The 19,622-nt window shown below is 52.7% G+C and overlaps 1 protein-coding gene across 3 annotated transcripts in view; it reads right to left on the reverse strand.

Moving 5' to 3' along the window:
• FAM120A (family with sequence similarity 120 member A) overlaps positions 1-19,622 on the reverse strand; it is a 96,793-nt gene that overhangs the window by 42,032 nt on the left and 35,139 nt on the right. For all 3 annotated transcript variants that reach the window (XM_080819159.1, XM_080819158.1, XM_080819157.1), the window contains exons 4-7: positions 18,599-18,727; positions 17,631-17,727; positions 6,274-6,371; positions 5,530-5,810 (exon numbers count right to left, since the gene is read on the reverse strand). In XM_080819159.1, coding sequence (XP_080675285.1) covers positions 5,530-5,810; positions 6,274-6,371; positions 17,631-17,727; positions 18,599-18,727 — 605 coding nt within the window. The remainder of the gene's footprint in view (positions 1-5,529; positions 5,811-6,273; positions 6,372-17,630; positions 17,728-18,598; positions 18,728-19,622) is intronic.

Consider the following 19,622-nt stretch of genomic DNA (forward strand, 5'->3'; position numbering starts at 1 on the left):
TTTGGTTTCACTCCTCACAACTGCTCAGAACGGCACCCTATCGCGGGCCATGCCCTGCAAAGACCTGTTGGCACCCACACAGGCCACAGGACGCCTGCATGCTCATGCCAAATCCTGCTGACAGGAGTCAGTCTCAGGGAGAAGGGACCCATGCACGGCACAGGTGCTGCACACAGGCTGAGCTGCAGCAGGCCTACCACACCCCCAGAACGGCGGCGAGGACGAAGGCCGGCACCGCACGCAGGGGCTCTGTGGGCCTCACTCTGCAGCTGGACATTTGGGGCTATCCTGCACTAGAGCTGGTGGGAGACGGCAAAGCGCTCTTCCCACTGTGCTCCCTCCTACGCGCGGGTCTGGTTGGTGGGGTGGGGGTGCTGGGGTGCGTGTGCACACCGTGGGTGAGGGCGGTGGGCCCACCACACTGACTTCTCACTCACGCCTCCGCTGCACGGGCACATGCTGTGCTGATGGGACACTGACCACGAGCTGACTGACATGTCAACAGAAAGAAAGAGCAAGGGCAAATGAAACCACACGGGAAGCAACAAAACAGAGAGAAAGGTGAGCGATCAACCCCCCCTGAAGAAATACCCAGTGTGCGCGGGAAGTCACAGACGGGGTCCCGGAGTGCAGCCGGCCTGCGACAAGCATGCGTAGTCCGTTTTCACGTCTGTGAGCACCCCGGTTCCGGGTGGAAGGATTCTGGATGCGCACCTGTCCCATCCGGACCTGCAGAGCTCTGAGGAAGCCCAAGGCCAGGGACTCCCACCGCAAAGCACGGAGGGCAGGGCTCTGCGACAGGGGACCCGCGAGTCGGACCCAAGACACTGCCGCAGGCGCAGTCTCCTTATGCTCCGATTTAAGCTCCTGTCACATATTCAGGTTTTCTCACAAGAAATTGGGAACAGAGGAAGTGGTGGTCCAATTCCTACGCAGCAGTGAGACGGTGCTGGCATCCGTGTGCGCCTCTCGTGCACTTGCCAGGACTACTCACACCTCTCCCCGACGAGGGAGGGCTCCGACACCAAACGGAGGCAGACGAGCGCCACACAGAATGCCCACCCGGGTCTTTGCACAGCCAGGACACGTGCAGACCCCCTCCGCTGATGGCACAGAGGATTACTAGATCTTACCGACATGGAAGAGTACCTCAGATTGGTTTCCACAAGGAGAGAGAAGGTATGCTACTCTATCGGGCACAACACAGAGCACAAGGCTCCAGCCATAGTCAGCCTGTCTGACTATGAACCACCCGTGTCTTAGGGAAAGAGCCTGAGAGGACACAGGGTAGAAGACGAACAGCCCAAAAAAAAAAAAAAAAAAAAAAAAAAGCAGACGACGAACAGCCCGAGAGGACCACCGCTTCGTGGCCAAAGGTGCCCTGAAGGACACGGGCCACTGGTTTCTTCAGCACTTCACTGACACGGACTCAGTGCCCCAAGAGGGACACTGTCTATCCCTCACTGCACTTACACACCAGCTGATGTGGTTCCCAAACAACCCAGACACCTCCCATCCACGCCCGGCCCAGCGTGACCCGCCACGGGAAGTCCGGGCCTGAGTCCCCATACTGGTGCACAAGCCCTCGGCACCGACAGGGACCTTCCACGGCCCCGACCAGGTCCCACAGGGTCCAGAGCGGGCCGGCAAGCTCACCCGACAGATGCTGCTTTGACCTGATAAGTGGGGTCAAAGGAACACGTGCACAGGAACATGGAACAGCAATCCCCCCCTCCACCGACGACCCCATACAGCACAGAAATTACATTCCCGTTCTCTCCTGACAGACTTCCAGACATCCATTTAAAAACGTCAGTGATTACAGCCAAACACTGAGGCGACATGTGGAGGGAGCACACACAGGCACACAGGTGCACACACACCCTCATGTAAGCATGCTGTGTGTACACAAAGGAGAGGAAGGAGGACAAGCTGCTGTCCCTGAGACCAGGTCCCGCGAGCGGGGAGCCGTGTCAGGACACACACTGGAAGATCTTCGCCCATCTTTGTAGAGCGCTGTCTGTCCAGAGGGCTCACGACAGGCTCCCTGGACCGTATTTTCTGATGTGTCAGTTCTCTAACTTTGCGCTGAGATGGAAATTAGAGATACATACACAACAAAGAGCTAAAAACTTTAAATTAGCTAGCAAACTCAAATCAGATTCAGGATCCAAAAGCTGATGAATCTATGAAAATAGTGTAAGATTAACACTCCATAAGGATTCAATTGTATTTCTAAATTCAACCAAAATAACACTACAAAGATCTGACAAAGGCCAGGAAAGAAGGAAAACACGTGCATTACTGTTTATAAAGATTTGCACCAAGAATAGAGCAAAAGGACACACTAATGATACTCTAAGAAAGCAGAAAGCAGAAGGGAGAGCATGCGGATAGAAAGCAGTACACTTCTTTCTTTGGTCACTTGAAAATGATAGTCAGGGTCTGGAATAACTGCTACAGGTACCGGCCTCCGGCCTCTGACAGACACACAGGGCCACAGCCAGACAAAGCTGCGAGTCTACAGCCAAGGGAGTGGGGGCAGCAAAGCCAGGACAGCCACGGCGCTGGCCACGGCCAGAGGAGATGCCCAGTGCCACAGTGTGCACGGCAGCCTCGGTGGCCCCAGGACTCCTCGGCCAGCAGAGACTCAGACTGGAGGGGTCATGAGGAGCCGGGTGAGCAACAGTACTGGACTCCCACTCCAGCTCCAGGGCCAAAAGGCCGTTGAAGTACTCAAGCAGGGTTGATGGGGCAGGCTCTCCGAGCATGCCTGGCATCACACACATGCGTGTGCACGGCGCGTGTGCCGCCACGTGAAGCTGAGCATCACCAGGAGGCATGTTCCTGCCTCAGGATTCCTGAGACACCCTCTCCTGTGAGCGTGTGCTCGCGGGGCTCCTGCTCACCCCTCTGTCCATATTCAGGACACAGAGCACACCTCACACCCACCTCAGGGCAGGGAGCCGCACCCTGGGGAACGTGCCAGGAGAGCCAAAATCTTGCATCTACTGAACTTTATCTTCAAATAGAGCCTGGGTGGCTCAGTTGGTGAAGCGTCTGCCTTCAGCTCAGGTCATGATCTCGGTCCTGGGATGAGTCCTGCACTGGGGCTCCTGCTCAGCGGGGAGTTTGCTTCTCCCTCTGCCTGCTTGTGCTCTCTCTCTTAAATGAATAAATAAAATCTTAAAAAATAAATAAACAAAAAATAAAAATATATGTTTTCCAACTTTGTTTCATAAAAATGTTAAGTCTTAACATTCCTTTTTTTCTAAAGTTAGGGTGAACATCCTTTTATGTTTCCTGACCATCTGTGTTTCTTTCGTGAACTGCATGTTTATGTTACTTAAAATACTTAAAATACTTGTCTTTTTCATTTGTAGGATGCTTTGGGGGAGGGGAGAGATCACTTCATTCAGTAATCATTCTGTCTCCTATCAGCACCATCCTTTAAAAACATGCCACCAACACAGGCCACGCCAGCCTGACCCCATGCCTGGTCTGTGCTGCGGGCTGCTGTGCTCACGGCAAGCGCTCAGGGGGTGCCTGGCTAAGTGCACGGCCTTCCCTTCAGAGCATCCTGAGAGTAGATGTAGGTCCAGAGCTCCCGACTCAAGTCCAAACCAAGGTAAAGCAGGTCACGGCTTCCTGCTCCAACCCAGTGTTTGGGCCAGCAGGGTGACACCCTGCCCCGGGCACAGCGAGTGCACGCACACAGCATGCTCGGCAGGCCGGCGTCCACACCCAGGAAACCCAGGAACACGGGCCAGAGTCGTCACGAGGGCTGGTCCCAGGTCCTGCTCTGCCTGGCGTATGGCCCCAAAGCCTCTCCCTACCCCCACCCCACCGTTTTCACATATCTATTGATCATGATAACTGGGGAGTGAAGAACACTAAAGTGCTGACAGGCCCACAAGGCTACCCAATGTCTGGATTCGAGGCTGGGGGTGCTCAGCCCTCTTCACCACATTTCACATCACCCGACATGCGAGCCCACTTTCCAGCAGTTCCTCCAGAGAGTACCGTGAGAACGCCGAGGTGGGGCAGAGCCAGACAGGCGATGAGGTCTGAACCTTTGGGAACAGGGCAGAGCTGAGGGCACACAAGGGAAGCAAGGGGCCCTCCAGCAACTACCACCCCCACAGAGCCAAGCTATGTGGGGGACCCCCATAGGCAGCTCAGGGCCCAGGCACACAGTACAGGCCCTCCTGCTTTGGTCCTTGCTCCCAGCTCTCTAGGAAGAGCGTCTCTCGCCAGACCAAGCGTGTGCCACATAGACATAGTCATCATGCTGGTGCGAGGTGATTTTCCATAGAAAACATTCAGTGCCTTCGAATTCCAGAGGGGAAGAGCTTCCGAGACATGACCAGCTGTTCTCATTTGCACACGCACGAGCCTGGGCTCGTCACACTCAGCAGATCTTCACTCTACTCCCTTTCCAGAAGGTAAACTTGGAAGTGTAAATGTAAAGGCAGAACTTGTTATTCGCCTCAGGATTTTAGACTTGTAAGACTGCAACAAGCATTTACATCCAGAGTTATGCTCCACTACTCCACGGAGCACACACGCCGTGCACGGCAGCAAAGCCCTCCGTAGCTGCCACCCAAGGTCAGCGGACACTTGCGCCCACTCCACAGATGAGGAGAGGGGACGTCCTGCCTCAGGCTTCACGCCCAGTGAGAATTTGCAGAAGACGAGAAACCATCTCCATTGACAGAGCACCCAGGAGCCCTGGCCACCCAGTCATGAGCCAGAGAGCAACGAGGAAGAGGACAGCAGCAGAACGGTAGGCCGTTTCTTCCATTTGTGAATCAGGTTTCTTAAAACGTAACGGTCGGTATTTGAGGGGAGGAGGAAGACAGTGCATTTAAGACTTTATTGATCAGATTCTAACAAATCACGTATTTGAATATTCATTTACTCAGGGACACACGTTTAAAATGCTGCTCTCCAGTGAAAGTTCCAGCCCGGACAGCCGCTTTCTCTGCTCTGGCCAGGTGAACGGCGTGATTTCAGGAACCTCACAGGCTGCTGAGCTGAGATGTGACTTGCCAGATTCAATTCAGGAGAGGAGGAGATCCACAGTTTCCCTCAATCCAGGAGCCAAGACGGAAAGCCACCAGCATCTAACTTAAAATGCTTTCCGAGGGTGGGACTGGGGTCTCAAAGCCCAGGGGACAGTAAGGGTCGGCAGCACTTGACCAGATAACTTCACCATATCTAAGGGTCACATAAACCAATTTTCCCAAACCTCCACCCCAACAGAGGAGTGGCCCAAGGGCACAGCTGGAACGGTGCAGATTTTCAGCCTGGGAAGCCCCGAGGAGGCGTATAACCTCCACTCCTCCATTTCCAAGAAGTCCTAGTCTGTGCACAGTGACGTCCCCTTCCTACAACAAATGACACCTCTGCACACAACCCTCGGCCTCGGGAGGACAGAAGGCAGCTTCCCAGGGGACCAAGCTACCTGATGGGCCTCGAGTCGCTGATACAAATGCACAAGTGCCAGCTGCACCACACCCCACTCACTTTGCAGCTGCTCCACTGCCCTCATCGTTGTCGGAAGACGACGACGTAGAAGACCCTGGAAAGTATGCTGAGTCCACGTGGTTGGGGCTGCCGCCTGGAGCTGGATGAATTGGGGACGACCGTTCGTACAGCGGGGTATGCTTTCCTTCGTGAGGAATGTTGCTGTAGGTGCTGTGCTCAGTCAGACTCTTTCCACTCGTTTCCAAAGTGAGGGCCGGCTCAGCGAGGCTGTACGGGTGTGGACCCTGGCCCGCGGCACCTGGGCTGGGCACCTGTGGGGCCTGAAATAGAGGGCAGGTGTTATGTGCGCACCCGAGGCCTATAGGCCCAGGTCCCATCAGCGCTGCCTGGTTTTGTTTTGTTTTGTTTAAAGATTTTATTTATTTATTTGACATATAGGGATATCAAGTAGGCAGAGAGGCAGACAGAGAGAGAGAGAGAGAGAGAGAGAGAGAGAGAGAGGAGGAGGAAACAGGCTCTCTGCTGAGCAGAGAGCTGGATGTGGGGCTTGATCCCAGGACCCTGGGATCATGACCTGAGCCAAAGGCAGAGGCTTTAACCCACTGAGCTACCCAGGCGCCCCAGCGCTGCCTGGTTTTAACTCAAGGAACACTGGCACCTGCTTCACATATTAGCTCAACAGCTTAAGAAATTATTTTAGCTTTTGCTAAAATCTGATACGTGCACAGCACCTCCTACAACCAGGCAGGCAGACCCGCTGCAGGAGGTGGGGGAGGGTCTTACCACAGGCTTGGCTTGCAGAGGGGTCTGTGGAATGTTGAGCATCTGGGGGGGGACATACGGTGGCACGATCCCAGGCATTCCGAACGGATTTGGTCTGGCTGTTTCGTCGACAAGGGAAAAAAGCGGTACACTGGTTAGCAGAGGACATGCCCCGGGACACCACAGTGGCCAGCACATGCCCCCATCTGCCCTGTCCCCCCTCAGGTGACAATACACCACTGATCCCTACCTTCAAAAATTCATGTTTCACATGAAAAAATACTTCATTTTATGATGATCAACTTTATACACTGGAGCTAGGATTTTAACTTCCAGGCATCTGGGCCACCTTCTCTCTCTGTCCCTGTCAGCTTCTCAAAGCCCTAAGACTGCGATGTAGGGACAAAGCAGGGACAGATACTTCCCCTCATGTAAGTGAGGCAAGGGAATCTGCCTACTGAGACTAAAACTCAGTTCTTGGCTATTAAACAGAAACAGTGAAGTGTGGAAGTTGCTGCCAGAACCTTTCGGTTTTCCACTGCTAAGCAAAACCATGATGGGGCTGCGTGTACCAATGTGTGTTCCGGGGCCAGTCACCTGGCTCTCTGTGCTCTGAGAACGTGACTCCCTAAGCCTGCTCTGACGTACACTGTGCTCGCTCTGCTGCCCTGTGCTGATGGGAGCCAGAGCAGCCAGAAGAGAAGTGTGTGGAGAAGCGGCTATGGACACACGTCAGGACTGGGCTAGGTACTAAATCGGGACACACAGCCATCAGCTCAGCCCATGGACCTGCACGCCCAAGACCTCAGTGCTGTCACCTGGCACATGTGGTGACTGACAGGTGGTGCTGGGGACTGTGGCCTCAACATCAGAACACTTCCAAATACCATGAACTAGTTACTAATGCAAGAAAAATGGGAACGAGACCCTTTGCAGCTTTGCTCCTCCGTTGAACATTCAGGTACGGGGCGCCTGTGAGGTCAGGCTGCAAGGCCAGGCCTGGGGCACCTGAGCCCCAAATGTTCCCACAACCCAAATGGTGGGAACAAACAGCAGACCTGGGGGCCACCAAGCTACACGATCTCCTCCTTAGGCTTCTTTTAGAGAGTGAACAAAACCAAGCCTAGACACCCCTGAACGCCAACATCCTTTACCAGGAAGGGTGTTCCTCTAACTTCAGAATCTGGGCAACTCCAAGCCAAACAAGGAGCCCACAGACCACCACCTCTCACCCCAACAACTTGCCAAGATAAACACATTTAAATTTTAAAAAATAATAATAAAGCATCCCAAAACCCAAACCTTCCCTCTCATTCTCTGAAAGAAAACTCCCACTGGTATATAACCTGAGCTCCGAGAGCCACCCAGTCCTGGTGGAGCAGGGAGAGAAGGGCCACACACAGCTCACTTCTCCCCACCCAAGAGAACCCATGTGCCTGGAAGCCACAGCCCACTGCACAAGCCCATCTCCAAGTGCCCAGCAAACAGCCAGCACCGAGAAGCTGGGGGCACAACTTCCACAACTGTGGGACAAGTAGCTGGGAATGATGACGCTGGCACATGTGCACATGCACTCACACGTTCACCCCACACATGCATGCATGCACACCACACACAAACACGCACTCACATGCACATGCATGCATACTGGCCACACATACATGTGCATACACACGTGTTCACTACCTTCACCATACTCACCCCACACACACATGCTCACCACACACACGTGCACACACTCTACACATATGTACACACAGTCGCACATGCATGTTCACCACAAACGTGCACTCACCCATACACGTGCACGTGTCTATTGCACACGTGTGCATTCACCCCAAATATACCTGCACACATTTACCACACGCACACATAAACACAGCCCACATATACACACATGTATGTACATGCAAACACACAGGGAAACATTCCTGATCAAACAGTTCTGACCCAGGGGATTGGAACCTCTGAGTGTGAGACACAAGACACTGGTTGTGTGCCTTCTCAGGAGATTCTGAATCATGGCCAGGACACCATGAACTCCATTCAAGCTCTAACGCTACAATTTAATCACCGTGAAAAGAGCAGTTTACAACCTCTTGTGGCTGACCCGACCCATGTAACTTCTGAGTAACTGCACAGAAAGTCGGCCATGCCAATTCCCAGCATTCCAGGGAAGGGGATCCTTTTGTCTCTATTTTTGGCCATTACGTGCTACCAACTTCCTGAAAAGCACAAACTTTCCTTAAAAACAAAAATAAACTATAACTTAAAAGCAAAGATTTCCAAAGTAAGGACAGTTTCTAAAATCACACTATAATCACTGACCTCAAACAAACCTTTAAGAACCTACAAAGCTACTTGCTAATCTATCAGAACCTGGTCCAGTAAGTGAATTAACCTGTCTATACTTCTGGGAAGGCTGGAGGACGGCCCGATGAGCCAGGCCTGCCTCGGGATGTGGCGTGCGTCCCTGTGCAGGAGTTCTGGTCGGCAGCACCCCCGAGCCAGTATGCAGAGCACAGTGTACCCCGTGACAAGGCCGCCTTTCTCGGGACCTACCCCAGCTCGTGCGTGGAGGTTAACACCGCCAGCCTGTCACTCTTCTTTCACAGACACTCTACTAAGAGAGAAGGGCTGTCAGCCAACTACGCCGACGGAGACAGACAAGTGGAAACAGTGTTTAAATACTATATGAAAAATATTTCCACAATTAAAAAATTTTTCAAAGACTTCTTTGTGCATAAGGAGAAAAGCACACGCACGACGCGGCCTGACAGCTACACTAAGTGAGCAGTGCTGCGGGCGAGCCACACCCGCACCCCTGTGCTCCGGCGGAGCTGTTCAGCCGCTCCCTGAAGCAAGAGAAGACACATGTTAACGAAGGATGGTGTTGACCAAGAAGCCCCGCTTAGAGCCAGTCAGCCTACCCGTGGCCCGGCCCGCCCAGCACAGACTCATCGACCACCAGGCATGGCGCTGCAGAGACATTAGGCCAACCAAAGAAATGACAAAGTCATGAACTCTTAAAAATCTCTAATGCCAAGGGATGCATGATTTCAAGCACAAAAAACAGCTCTGACAATTCAGATTCAAAGATAAGTCACTATGTTCCCTACCACCAATACTAATCTTGAATACCTACAAAAAAGATCAAATTTTCCAATGACATTAACCGTATTGAAACGGATGTATTTATTCAGCACTGATATTCTACAGAAGTTAAGACAGAAAGCCACATGGAGAATTTTATGTCACTTGCTTCCATTGTCTTCCAGATGAGTAGCTTCCGAAAGGCAGGCCACAGGCCAAAGACCGTGAGGGCAGAGGCAGGATGAGTGGAAGTTGGCCAGCTCTGAGGGACTGAACCCAGTCGCTTTCCAAGAGCACCAGCTCCCAGGGGCTCCCAGAGCTGTGACACACAGTCAGGGCCCCTGAGAGGAGCCAGGAGCCACCATGTGGACAAAGAAGCATGGGCAGGAGAAAGGCAGGGCTGAGAATCAAGCAAGTAGGTACCTGAACGAACCACAGACCTCGAGGAAGCACACTCACGCCAGCAGGAGTAAGAATTCCGGGAATTGGGGCAGTTCACCGCAACGAAGACAGCCTTCCTGATCGTGGGACCGTGGGCACAGAGCGTTGCATGGCCGGGAGCCAGCGGGCTGCTCCCCAGCCCCTCTGCTGCCCCGGGGTCTGGGCAGCGCACGTGGACCTCACAGTATGGCATCACTCAAGCCCACAAAGTGCCTGAGTCTTCAAGAGCAGGAGTCTGATAAGTGATGGGTGTGTCCCAAGTTGTATGCAAATCTGTCCAACTCCCCACTCACCCACTCCAAGCTAGAATGGTGGGGTCCCACAGCAAAGGCTGCTGTGCACACGGGCTGGCAGAGATGGGGGCAGGAAGGAGCACCAGTACCTCACCAGGCTGCCCACATGGCTTCAGGAGCCCAACACAACAAATCAGTCTCTGTCCACTGTGGATTTCAGAAATGCACAACCTGCAGGGACAGTCCCCGCCAACTGAAGTGGCCGTGCCCTTCTGTCACCACACCCTGAGAAACCGCCAACAGATCTGACCATGCGCTGGTCATCCTGCAAAGACACACCTTGTCGAATGGCTGCCGAGTTACCCCAAAATGACTGCTCACGTTTTTTTTTAGAAAATGACCTTTCAAAAAGCCATGAGACCAGACAGCCTATATCACTTCATAGTACAAGGACTAAAATAAACTCACAAAAATCTGAATGAAAGGTCATGGGAACAGATGTCGAGCCTGAGGATGACGCTCAGGAATCGGAAGGAAGGGAGATGAGGCTCCATGTGAGAGCGCCGTGGCTTCTCCCTGGGGGCCTGACATCACTACCATGTGCACCAGCTTGAGATAAAAATGGGAACAGACGGACACACAGACACATCTCCAAAACCAGCAAGGGCAGAATAATGTGTGTAACACAGCCTCTCATGAACAATGAAAACAGCACCACTGATTACTGCACACATATGAGGTAAGAAAACACGAAGACCTATTTGAGGGGACAAATGGGACCTCAGAAAAGTCTAATGTCTTTCTTTAAATGAAGAAAGATGTGAAACAAACACTGCCGTTTGCTGACCCTGTTTCGTGGGCACACTGCTGCTTGTAGCACTGCTCTCTATACTGACGGTTATATCGCGTTTTTCCACAATAAAAAAGCTTAAACAGACACCATGGAAATGGTGGCTTTAGTAAGCGAACTGTAAGGCCGAACACCATGTACACTTTAAATGCCAAATTTCAAAAACCTACTAATAACATGCAACAGCCGTATAATGTGGAGTATCTGGACCAAAAACGTAAAAAGCTATCATTCCAACGGCCGAACAGCGGGAATACCGCAGACGACGAGCACAGGCAGCAGCCAGGATGACGCAGCACCTATACTGTGGCCTGGGGCAAACCCGATAGGGCGAGGATGGTGATGGGCCTCCGGCGCGGGCAGCCGAGTGGTAGTAGGCAGGCTGTCGGCAGCGTGCGTGGCCGTCCGGCCATGCTTCCGCGGAGCCAGCACCGACAGAGCAGGACGAAGCAGCACAGGCAGTGCTGGTCCTCACTTGAGCTCGCTTGCACGAGCATCCACGAACCTGTCATCACCCTCTGCTCCGGGCAGGCTGTGCGACCACTGCACCCGCAGTGTCCCACCTGGGCAACCCTGCTCTCCTGGAGATGGCCCTGTCCCGTCAGCCAAAGCAGCTTCACAGGAGCTGCGTCCTTCCTCCCAGGCTGTCTCTCCATTTCCGGGGTGACACCTGATGATATGCCCTGACAGGCTGGGAGGCACCCTGTGGGGAGGCAGAGCTGTATTTCCAGAGAGCCTGTTAACCTAGAAACCCCAGCGACAGTTGATAGGACAGTCTGGTGACACAAGTGACACAGGCTGTGTGGCCACAGGCTCCCCTTTAGTCACCAGAAAGGGACGCCTGCCAGCACAGCCAACAGCCCAGAACCAGGGAACACGGACCAACCCTCGTCCCTCCTTGCATTTATACCTACACCTTCCTGAGCCCTGGCCCCGACAGCTGGGTCCAGAAGGCCGGTGACAGGGTCCTCCTTCCAGCTGAGACAGCAATCCAGTATGCTCTCCTGTGACCCGGTCTGGTAGAAGGGGACCAGTGAGGATGCAGGCACCCAGGGGCCCCTTCCTATGGTAGCTGTTGGTCTGGTCTTGGCTTCCTGGGAGCAGCTCCCGTCCCCAGGCAACCTGTGCACCAGCCTGTTCCTGCAGGCTCCTCCCCAGCCTTCACGCTCTGGGGCCCGGTGTGTTCTGAAACCCTCTGAGCTCTCTCAGTGCCTTGCCAAAGTCCCCACATGTGTGCCAGGCACCTCCAGACCCCTATTTCTGACAGTGCAAGCCCAGTCAATCCCTCCTGCTTTAAGCCCTACCCTTCACGAAAGCCACGAAAGTAGGCTGCCACCAACACCCATCCAAACCTGTTCTGTGCCTGTAGGGGTGGCAGCAGCTGCAGCACTAAAAACCGTCTCTCCTCGGATTCCCTGCACCTCGCTGAGGACCATGCAGCCACAGGAGCCACAGAGTCCCCTCCTCACTCTGGAAGACAGACGTTCCTCCACACTGCTCCTGTCTCCCACCCTGACCTCGCTCCTGCCTCCACCTCCTCTCCGACCGAGCCACGAGGGAAGCCCGCCTACTTCTACATATCCACTTAGCACTAGGGGTACAGACACGATAAAGAAAAGGGGACAATGGACACAGAATTCAGGGAGCTGGTGGGCAGGGAAACCTGAGGGGGAGATGTGGAGAGGGCTACTGGTCATGTTCCACTGAGGCTGGCTTCATTAATTGTACGCAGGCTATTGGTCATGTTCCACATGCCCTGGGTGTGCAAAAAAGTTACCAAGTAACAACTTCTAACACTATAAACCCTTCAATGAGCTTCCAGAGCCCCTAGAGTAAATCCAAAGCCTCAGGCTGTGTTCGGATGGCCACTGCCCGCAGCCGCACCAGCACCCCTGCCTTCCCCTGCATCCTGGTCTCCAGCCACTCCCTTCCACTCCTTCCACGGCCAGAGCGGCCACCTCGGGGTCTCCTCCACGTGGAACAGACTTCCTCCCCATTGTCACCTCGCTCAACTCCTGCTCTACCCTAAGGCCTCAGCTCAAACATTAATTCAGTCAGGCAGAATCAAGTCCTGATTTAATCAGTACCAGCTCACTGTCCCGTCTTCCTGGATCTGCCCTGTACTGTTTGAGTCCACGTCTCAGTCATGTGCAAGGCCCAGGACGACACGTCTGCTCTGCCACACCATCCAGAACCTGGCAGGTGCTGGCATGGGCCGGACACAGAAAGGTTTTTGGGTTTTTTAACTAATAGATGATGTTTTCTGAGCAGTTTTAAGTCTGTAGAAAACCTACGCAGAAAACACACCCCTTGCATTCATAGGATACATGGTCAACCAATGGCCTAATTCTGCGACATGACAATTGTGAAGGAGAGCCCACAGTTCCCAACAGGATTCCTCTCGGTGCTCATTCTACGGGTCTGGACGAATTTATAAAGACACATATCCACCACTATAGTGTCACACAAAATAGTTTCATGGTCCTAAAAATCCTCCATGCTCTGCCTATATTCATCTCTCCGCTGACTTTCCACTGGCCCCATGGTTGTGCTTTTTCCAGAACGTCATGCAGTTTGAATCACAGAGTATGGAGCCTGGCAGAGTGGCTTCTCTCACTGAATGTATGCAAGGTCTTCATAAGTTGAAAACCCTTTTTTTTTTTTAGCATTGAATAATACGTCATTGCCTGCATGGACCGCAGTTTACTTGTCCATCACCCACTGAAGGACGTCTTGGACGCTTCCACATTTTGGCAGTGATGACTAAAGCTGCTGTAAGCATCCCATGCAGAGTTCTGTGTGGACGTAAGTTTTTAATTCCTTGGGGTAAACACGGAGGAGCGTGGTTGCTGGAGCACATGGAAAGAGCGTGTTGTGTTTTCTGAGACACCATCACACTGTCTCCTGCAGCAGTAGTGCCAGTCTGCGCTCCCCACAGCCGAGACCGCACGCCCCCACTGCTCTGGTCCTCGCCAGCAGCCGGTGGTGTTGGCATTCCGGATGCTGGCCATTCTGACGGCCTTTGTGGGAGCTTGGCTACTTCTCACTGCAGAGGCCAAGAGGACAGCGTATGCACCTTCAGAGTCACTGGGCCTCGGTTTCACCTGGGCAGCTTTTTACAAGTACACCAGGGTGAGCTCAAGCCCACTGTATCCATTCACGGGCCTGAGGTGGGCCTCCGGCACCCGGGAGCCACACAGAGCCGACAATTTTCCATTCTGCCCCTTCTTATGTGTGCCTCGCTTCAGACTGGGACTTTGTGGACGTGGGAGGCATCGTGTGCTGGGACAGAAAGCACAGAATTATAACTGTCTCTAGGTCCCCGGTCCCAACACGGTGTTTCTGATGCAGTAAATGCTTTCCCAGTGAATACTAATCTCACCTGCAACTGATTTTAAAAACCCATCTCAAAACAGGTCACTTCCAGGGGTCTACTGTGCAAAGACAGGAGGGCCTGGCACCCATTCTTTACCCTGAATAAGACCATGCACCGTGCAGACCAGGCCTCCCAGCACCGTGGAGCAACAGGGCCGACAGGTGTGCAGGTCACTTCCACACCCTCCACATGGGTGCAGGGAGCAGAGGCTCCCTCGGAGCCACAGAGGCCCAGGGGCTCAGAAGACACACCCACAGAGCAGCCCCGCCAGGGCCAGTCCCAGACCAGGCCAGGAAGGCGCTCCTCTGGAAGACACAGATTCCTGAGGCCCACGGAAGATGCTGAGGTAACAGTTCTGCCTAGAACCGCGGCTCCAGTCAGGTTTAGAAACCCCCGGTTAGAGTCAACTCTCCCAATTTTTACTCCCAAAAGGCTCCAAGGGGCTAATACGATGCTTTAAAAGCCTTTAAAACGACACATACTTCAGTTTCTAAAACAATTCATAAGACAAGTTCTAACGAACAAGAAAGTATGTTCCAACCCTGGCAGTCAAATGCTGAATGCATCTTCCCAGAAGGCAACATAACGGACCCAAGTCAGAAAAGACCGCTTAGGACCTACCTACTGCTCACAAAAACATTTTTACGGGAAATGTGTCTCAGGTTCTCACACAGGATGCCAAGAAAGCCTCTCCCCAATTCCACTTTGCTCCTTCTAGGCTCTCCATTCCCCGCTCAGCGCCATGGTGGGAGCGGAACAGCACATACAGGCAAGCGGGATGGCCACCATCTCCACATTCCTCTGTTTCTTTATACTTGTCAGGAAAATAACGAACGCGATTTTACACGAATCTCTTTCTGCCGGCTCCAAATTGTGTATCTGTAACTTGAAATACACCTTCTTCCCAGTCTTGACCCGAACTCTGACCCAGGTCACCCCATATTCCAGGCCACACAGCTGTCGGCCTGCACTTCCAGCCGCCCCAAACTCTGTGCCCAATGGCTCAGGTCTCCACCACAGTCAGCAGCACCAGGAGACCCTGCAGAAAAGGCTTTAATGAACACACGGTAGTTATCGCCCATACGGATCTGCTTAAAAATACTGCCCCAAACACCACAAATTCTTCCCCAACCCACCACCATTCCCCAAAACCCACAGACAGGAAGTGAAACTAAATTCCAGGAGTGTCACCTTCATCCATAAAATACTTCCCTCACATGTTGTTTGACGATGTAAGAACACAAGAGCACTTTGTACAACATTATAAGGTTTTAAGAAGCTCAAATTTAAGAAGCTCAAATTTAGGGGTGCCTGGGTGGCTCGGTCAGTTGAGTGTCCGCCTTCAGCTCAGGTCATGATCTCAGGATCCTGGGATCGAGCTTCCCATCGGGCTCCTGTTCAGCAGGGAATCTGCTTCTTCCTCTGCCCCTCCCCCTGCTTGTGTGTTCTCTCTCTCTCTCCCCTGCCAAATAAAATCTTCAAAAAAAAAAAAGGCGGCAGCAGCTCAAATTTAAAAATGCATTTAAAGCCCATCTCATCTCATCTCTTCAACATATTACCAACCCTGTTAGCAGCTCAGACCAGTGCCAAATACAGCCTCAGGCTCTTTTCCACCCTGACCTTACTGCTTGTCTCCTCCTGAGTAGAAGTTCTAGTCCCCAGTGCACTACAGTGACTATTTCAACTAACATGTCACACAAGGACCAGGTGTCACCTCAGACACACGAGGAGCCAAGATGCCCTCCGGGAGCTCCTGCCAGGCTCTGTGGCTACAGGCTGTTCCTTGCCTTTCCCAGCCACTCTCCCTCTGAGAACAAAGACAGCGTCTGCCCTGTGACAAGTGGTCATAGAGCATGTCACATACACCCATCTCCATAACCAGGAAGCCTGAGGCCGGAGGCCATAGGGTCAGGATGTCCACCCCTGGTGTCAGACCTTGCCTGTCACCTGTCTCAACAGTGTCCACTGGGTGCCCCTGCCATAGAAATAAAGCAACACACACGACCTGCCCTGCCACATGTCCCTCTGCCTAGCACAGTGACCTCAAATCACGATCTTCTCACGGTCCCAGTTTAATAGCTTTTCCTGGTTCAAGTCACTTAGTCAAATACTTTCCCAGAGGGGCACAAGGGTGAAGGTGGCAGGTGGGGCCTTGGTTGCCCCAGACCTGACATTCCTGTGGGAGGGGTGGGAGGCAGTGTACAGAGAATTAAAGCCAGGTGCTGAGACATGATGGCCTGTGGCTGATGGCCTCAGACAGGTGACAGTGAAGCCAGGACCTCAGGAACTGGAGGGTCCCAGGCACAGGAGGTCAGGAATCACTCTTGGCTGCAGGGCGCTGAGGCCCTAAGATAGGAGCTAGCACGGCACATCCCTGGTGAAAGTCAGCAGGGCCTGAACAACACAGGGTCGAGGCTGCAGGACCAAGCCATGGGGAAAGCAGGGGCACAGCTCAGAGTTTGTCCCAAGCATGAACAGACTGCACATGCCAAGTAGTTTTCAACAGCACCATGGCTGTGGGGGGCCAGAGTACCAGCTGTGAGCCCCAACCTGTCAGAAGCCCCGACTGTGCGTCCTAGTGGCCAGGCCAGTGAAGCCACCATGCCTGCAGCCCGGCCCTCCTTGGGCACTGGGCACCCACAGAGACCACCACCAGCAGCCAGCACTCCTCTGTGACCTGTGGGCCCCACACACACACTGCAGCTCTATGTCTGAGTGAGCTGATGAACATACCACATGAGGGACAACTCTCTGGGACATTTCAAACCTGGGACTAACCTTCTGAAACCAGTACAAAGTGGTGCTCTCTAACCACACCAGGAACAAGGAAGCAAACACAACAGAAACAACAGTGGGCAGCATGATCTCTGAGTTTCATGGCTCCAGACGCAGAGAGGCGATCAGGGAGAAATCTGGCACGTAGGCTCAGGGCTTCACAGCCTCCCACGAGAGCACCACCAGACAGGCTTCAAGCAAACAGCTTATAATTACTTTTATTCCCCAATTTCAAATCTCTGAGTTAAATTTGGTCTTTTGCAAACAAAATACAAAAAAAAAAAAAAAAAAAAGGTAGCAAAGGAGAAGACACCTATTCACTTTTCTGAGTTGAATTTAAAAAAGGGTCTGCAGGTCCAGAGGCCTCCCCGCAGAGCATCCCGTGGACATCCCCTGGCCCACCCCCAACTCCAGAAGGTCGGTTTGTCCTGCTCCTCAACCCTTTCAGGGGCTACTGCGAGTCTGCCCAGGAGGCACAGCTCCACACGCTCGAGCCGGCTGCAGAAACCTCACTTCAGATGAATAAAACTACATGACCACTGGGCCCACGTTTTCATCTCTCTGGTGACTGCATGGTCAGCGTCCATCACAGAGGCTTGGATTTACTTACCTAAGTAATGTGCTGGGTGAAATGCCATAGGCTTACTAGTCGCTGAGTAATATCCAATTGCTCTCTTAAATCGAATAACTTTGTCATCTGTTCTAGACTGAAATAAACGTAGGAAAACCTTTGTAAATTGCATGCCACTGGTCGTGTGCATGAACATACTTTCACAATTCAGCACATGTATCATCTACAGCTTTTCAAGTTAGAGAAGAGTTTAGAGTGACATTAAAATCTTCCAGGAATGGTGCCTGGGTGGCTCAGTTGGTTGGGTGATTGCCTTAGGCTCAGGTCATGATCCCAGAGTCTGGGATCAAGCCCTGCTTCAGGCTCCCTGCTCAACGGACAGCCTGCTTTTCCCTCTGACCCTCCCCCTCCTCGTGCTCTCTCACTCTCTCTCTCAAATAAATAAATAAAATCTTTAATAAGTAAATAAATAAACAAACAAAACTTTATTTTAAAAAATTATCTTCCGGGAAAACCAACACATCAGATACTAATCCTCTCAGAGTGACGTGGGTAACACAGACTGGCACCCACGAGGAATCCCAGCCTTCTCTGGGCCACATCCCTGGTGCTGCCTGGGGAAGTTTTCTGTCTTATCTCCAGCAAGCAGGACAGTGGTTTCAGCTTTCCAGAGAGACATGGGAGGTCACACCAACCTCATGTCCTCTATTAACCCCGACCTGCTCACATTTCCTACTTTACGAAAAAAAAAAAAAAGGAAGAAGAAATCCCTGACCATCACCTGAAGGGATGGATAAGTCATGTTCACGATTCCACTTGGCCCATGTGATAGGTCTGTCTTCTCAGGAGAAATGTTATCGATCATGATGGAGAACGGAGGAGCGCAGACCTCCCAGGCATCTACCTCGAGCCCTCCCGGTGCAGCCGCAGGGGAGGCTGGGAGCCAGGTGCCGGGCCCCTGCCACCCCCACCCCCACTGTGCAGAGTGCTCCGAGCCTGCGCTGTACCTGAGAATGCTGGAACACGTCTTTAGCTACGGCATCCAAGTCCGAGGGGTCCTGGATGTTGCGGACGTAGTCGGCCACAGCCTTGATCACCACATCGCATGGCGGCAGGACTAGCTGGTGGGCCCGGACCTGAGAAACAAGTGCACAGGTCAGTAGGTGAGTCCCAAGGGCAGGGCCCAGAAGCTGCATGCCCTATCATGACCCCTCTGTGAGTCCTGGCCCCAAGACGCTGGGGCTGGGGCTCAAGCCCTGGCTCCCCATGGGTATTAAGTACAGCTCAGCCACTTCCACTGACCTAGGTCATGGAGCACCTGGCAGTCCTGCGTCACTTCTGACACGTCTGCAGCCTGCTCACCGTCAGTCCTGGACCGCAAACCCCATGCCCCACAGCAGCGAACATGGCACAAGAAGTCATGGGCTGCAGACACTTCCACTCTTCCTATGCCAGCCAACAGAAGGCCATGACAGGTGGATGCAGCCCAGGCACCAGAGTGCCAAGAAAGCCAAGTCAGCTCTGAACGGAAAGAAAAGATGGACCCCTGACTGCTGATGCTGACGGTCGTGGCTAGTGGAAGATACATGGAATAAGTGTCGGAGTATTTCATTGTCCCAGAATAGCTCATTCCACGAAAAGGTAAGTAAACGGACTGTTTTTTTAAAAAAGGTTTTATGCTCTTTAATAAAAACTAAAACACTATGAAAAAAAGATATAATTTCAGCCATAACTAGAGTTTTGCTCTTTTCTTAGAAACAACAATGAATCAGGCCCAACAATGAATCAGGCCCAATTAAAAAAAGTCAAATGATTGCAAATTTCCCATATAGCCACAAAGATCACAAAGAAAACAGGGCACAGAACCCAAAAAGCCCTCTGCCTCCAGAGCTGTCTGCTCCTGTCTGCCGCCCTGTGACTGTCCAGGTGGGCCCAGTGTCACCTCAGGGTCTTCTGGGGTGGATGGGGAGCAGGGGAGCTGGCTTCACAGATGAGGAGTAAGGAAGGGTCACAAGCCATGGACTGCAGTGG

Source organism: Martes martes (assembly GCF_963455335.1).
Source record: "Martes martes genome assembly, chromosome: 12".
Taxonomy (NCBI): domain Eukaryota; kingdom Metazoa; phylum Chordata; class Mammalia; order Carnivora; family Mustelidae; genus Martes; species Martes martes.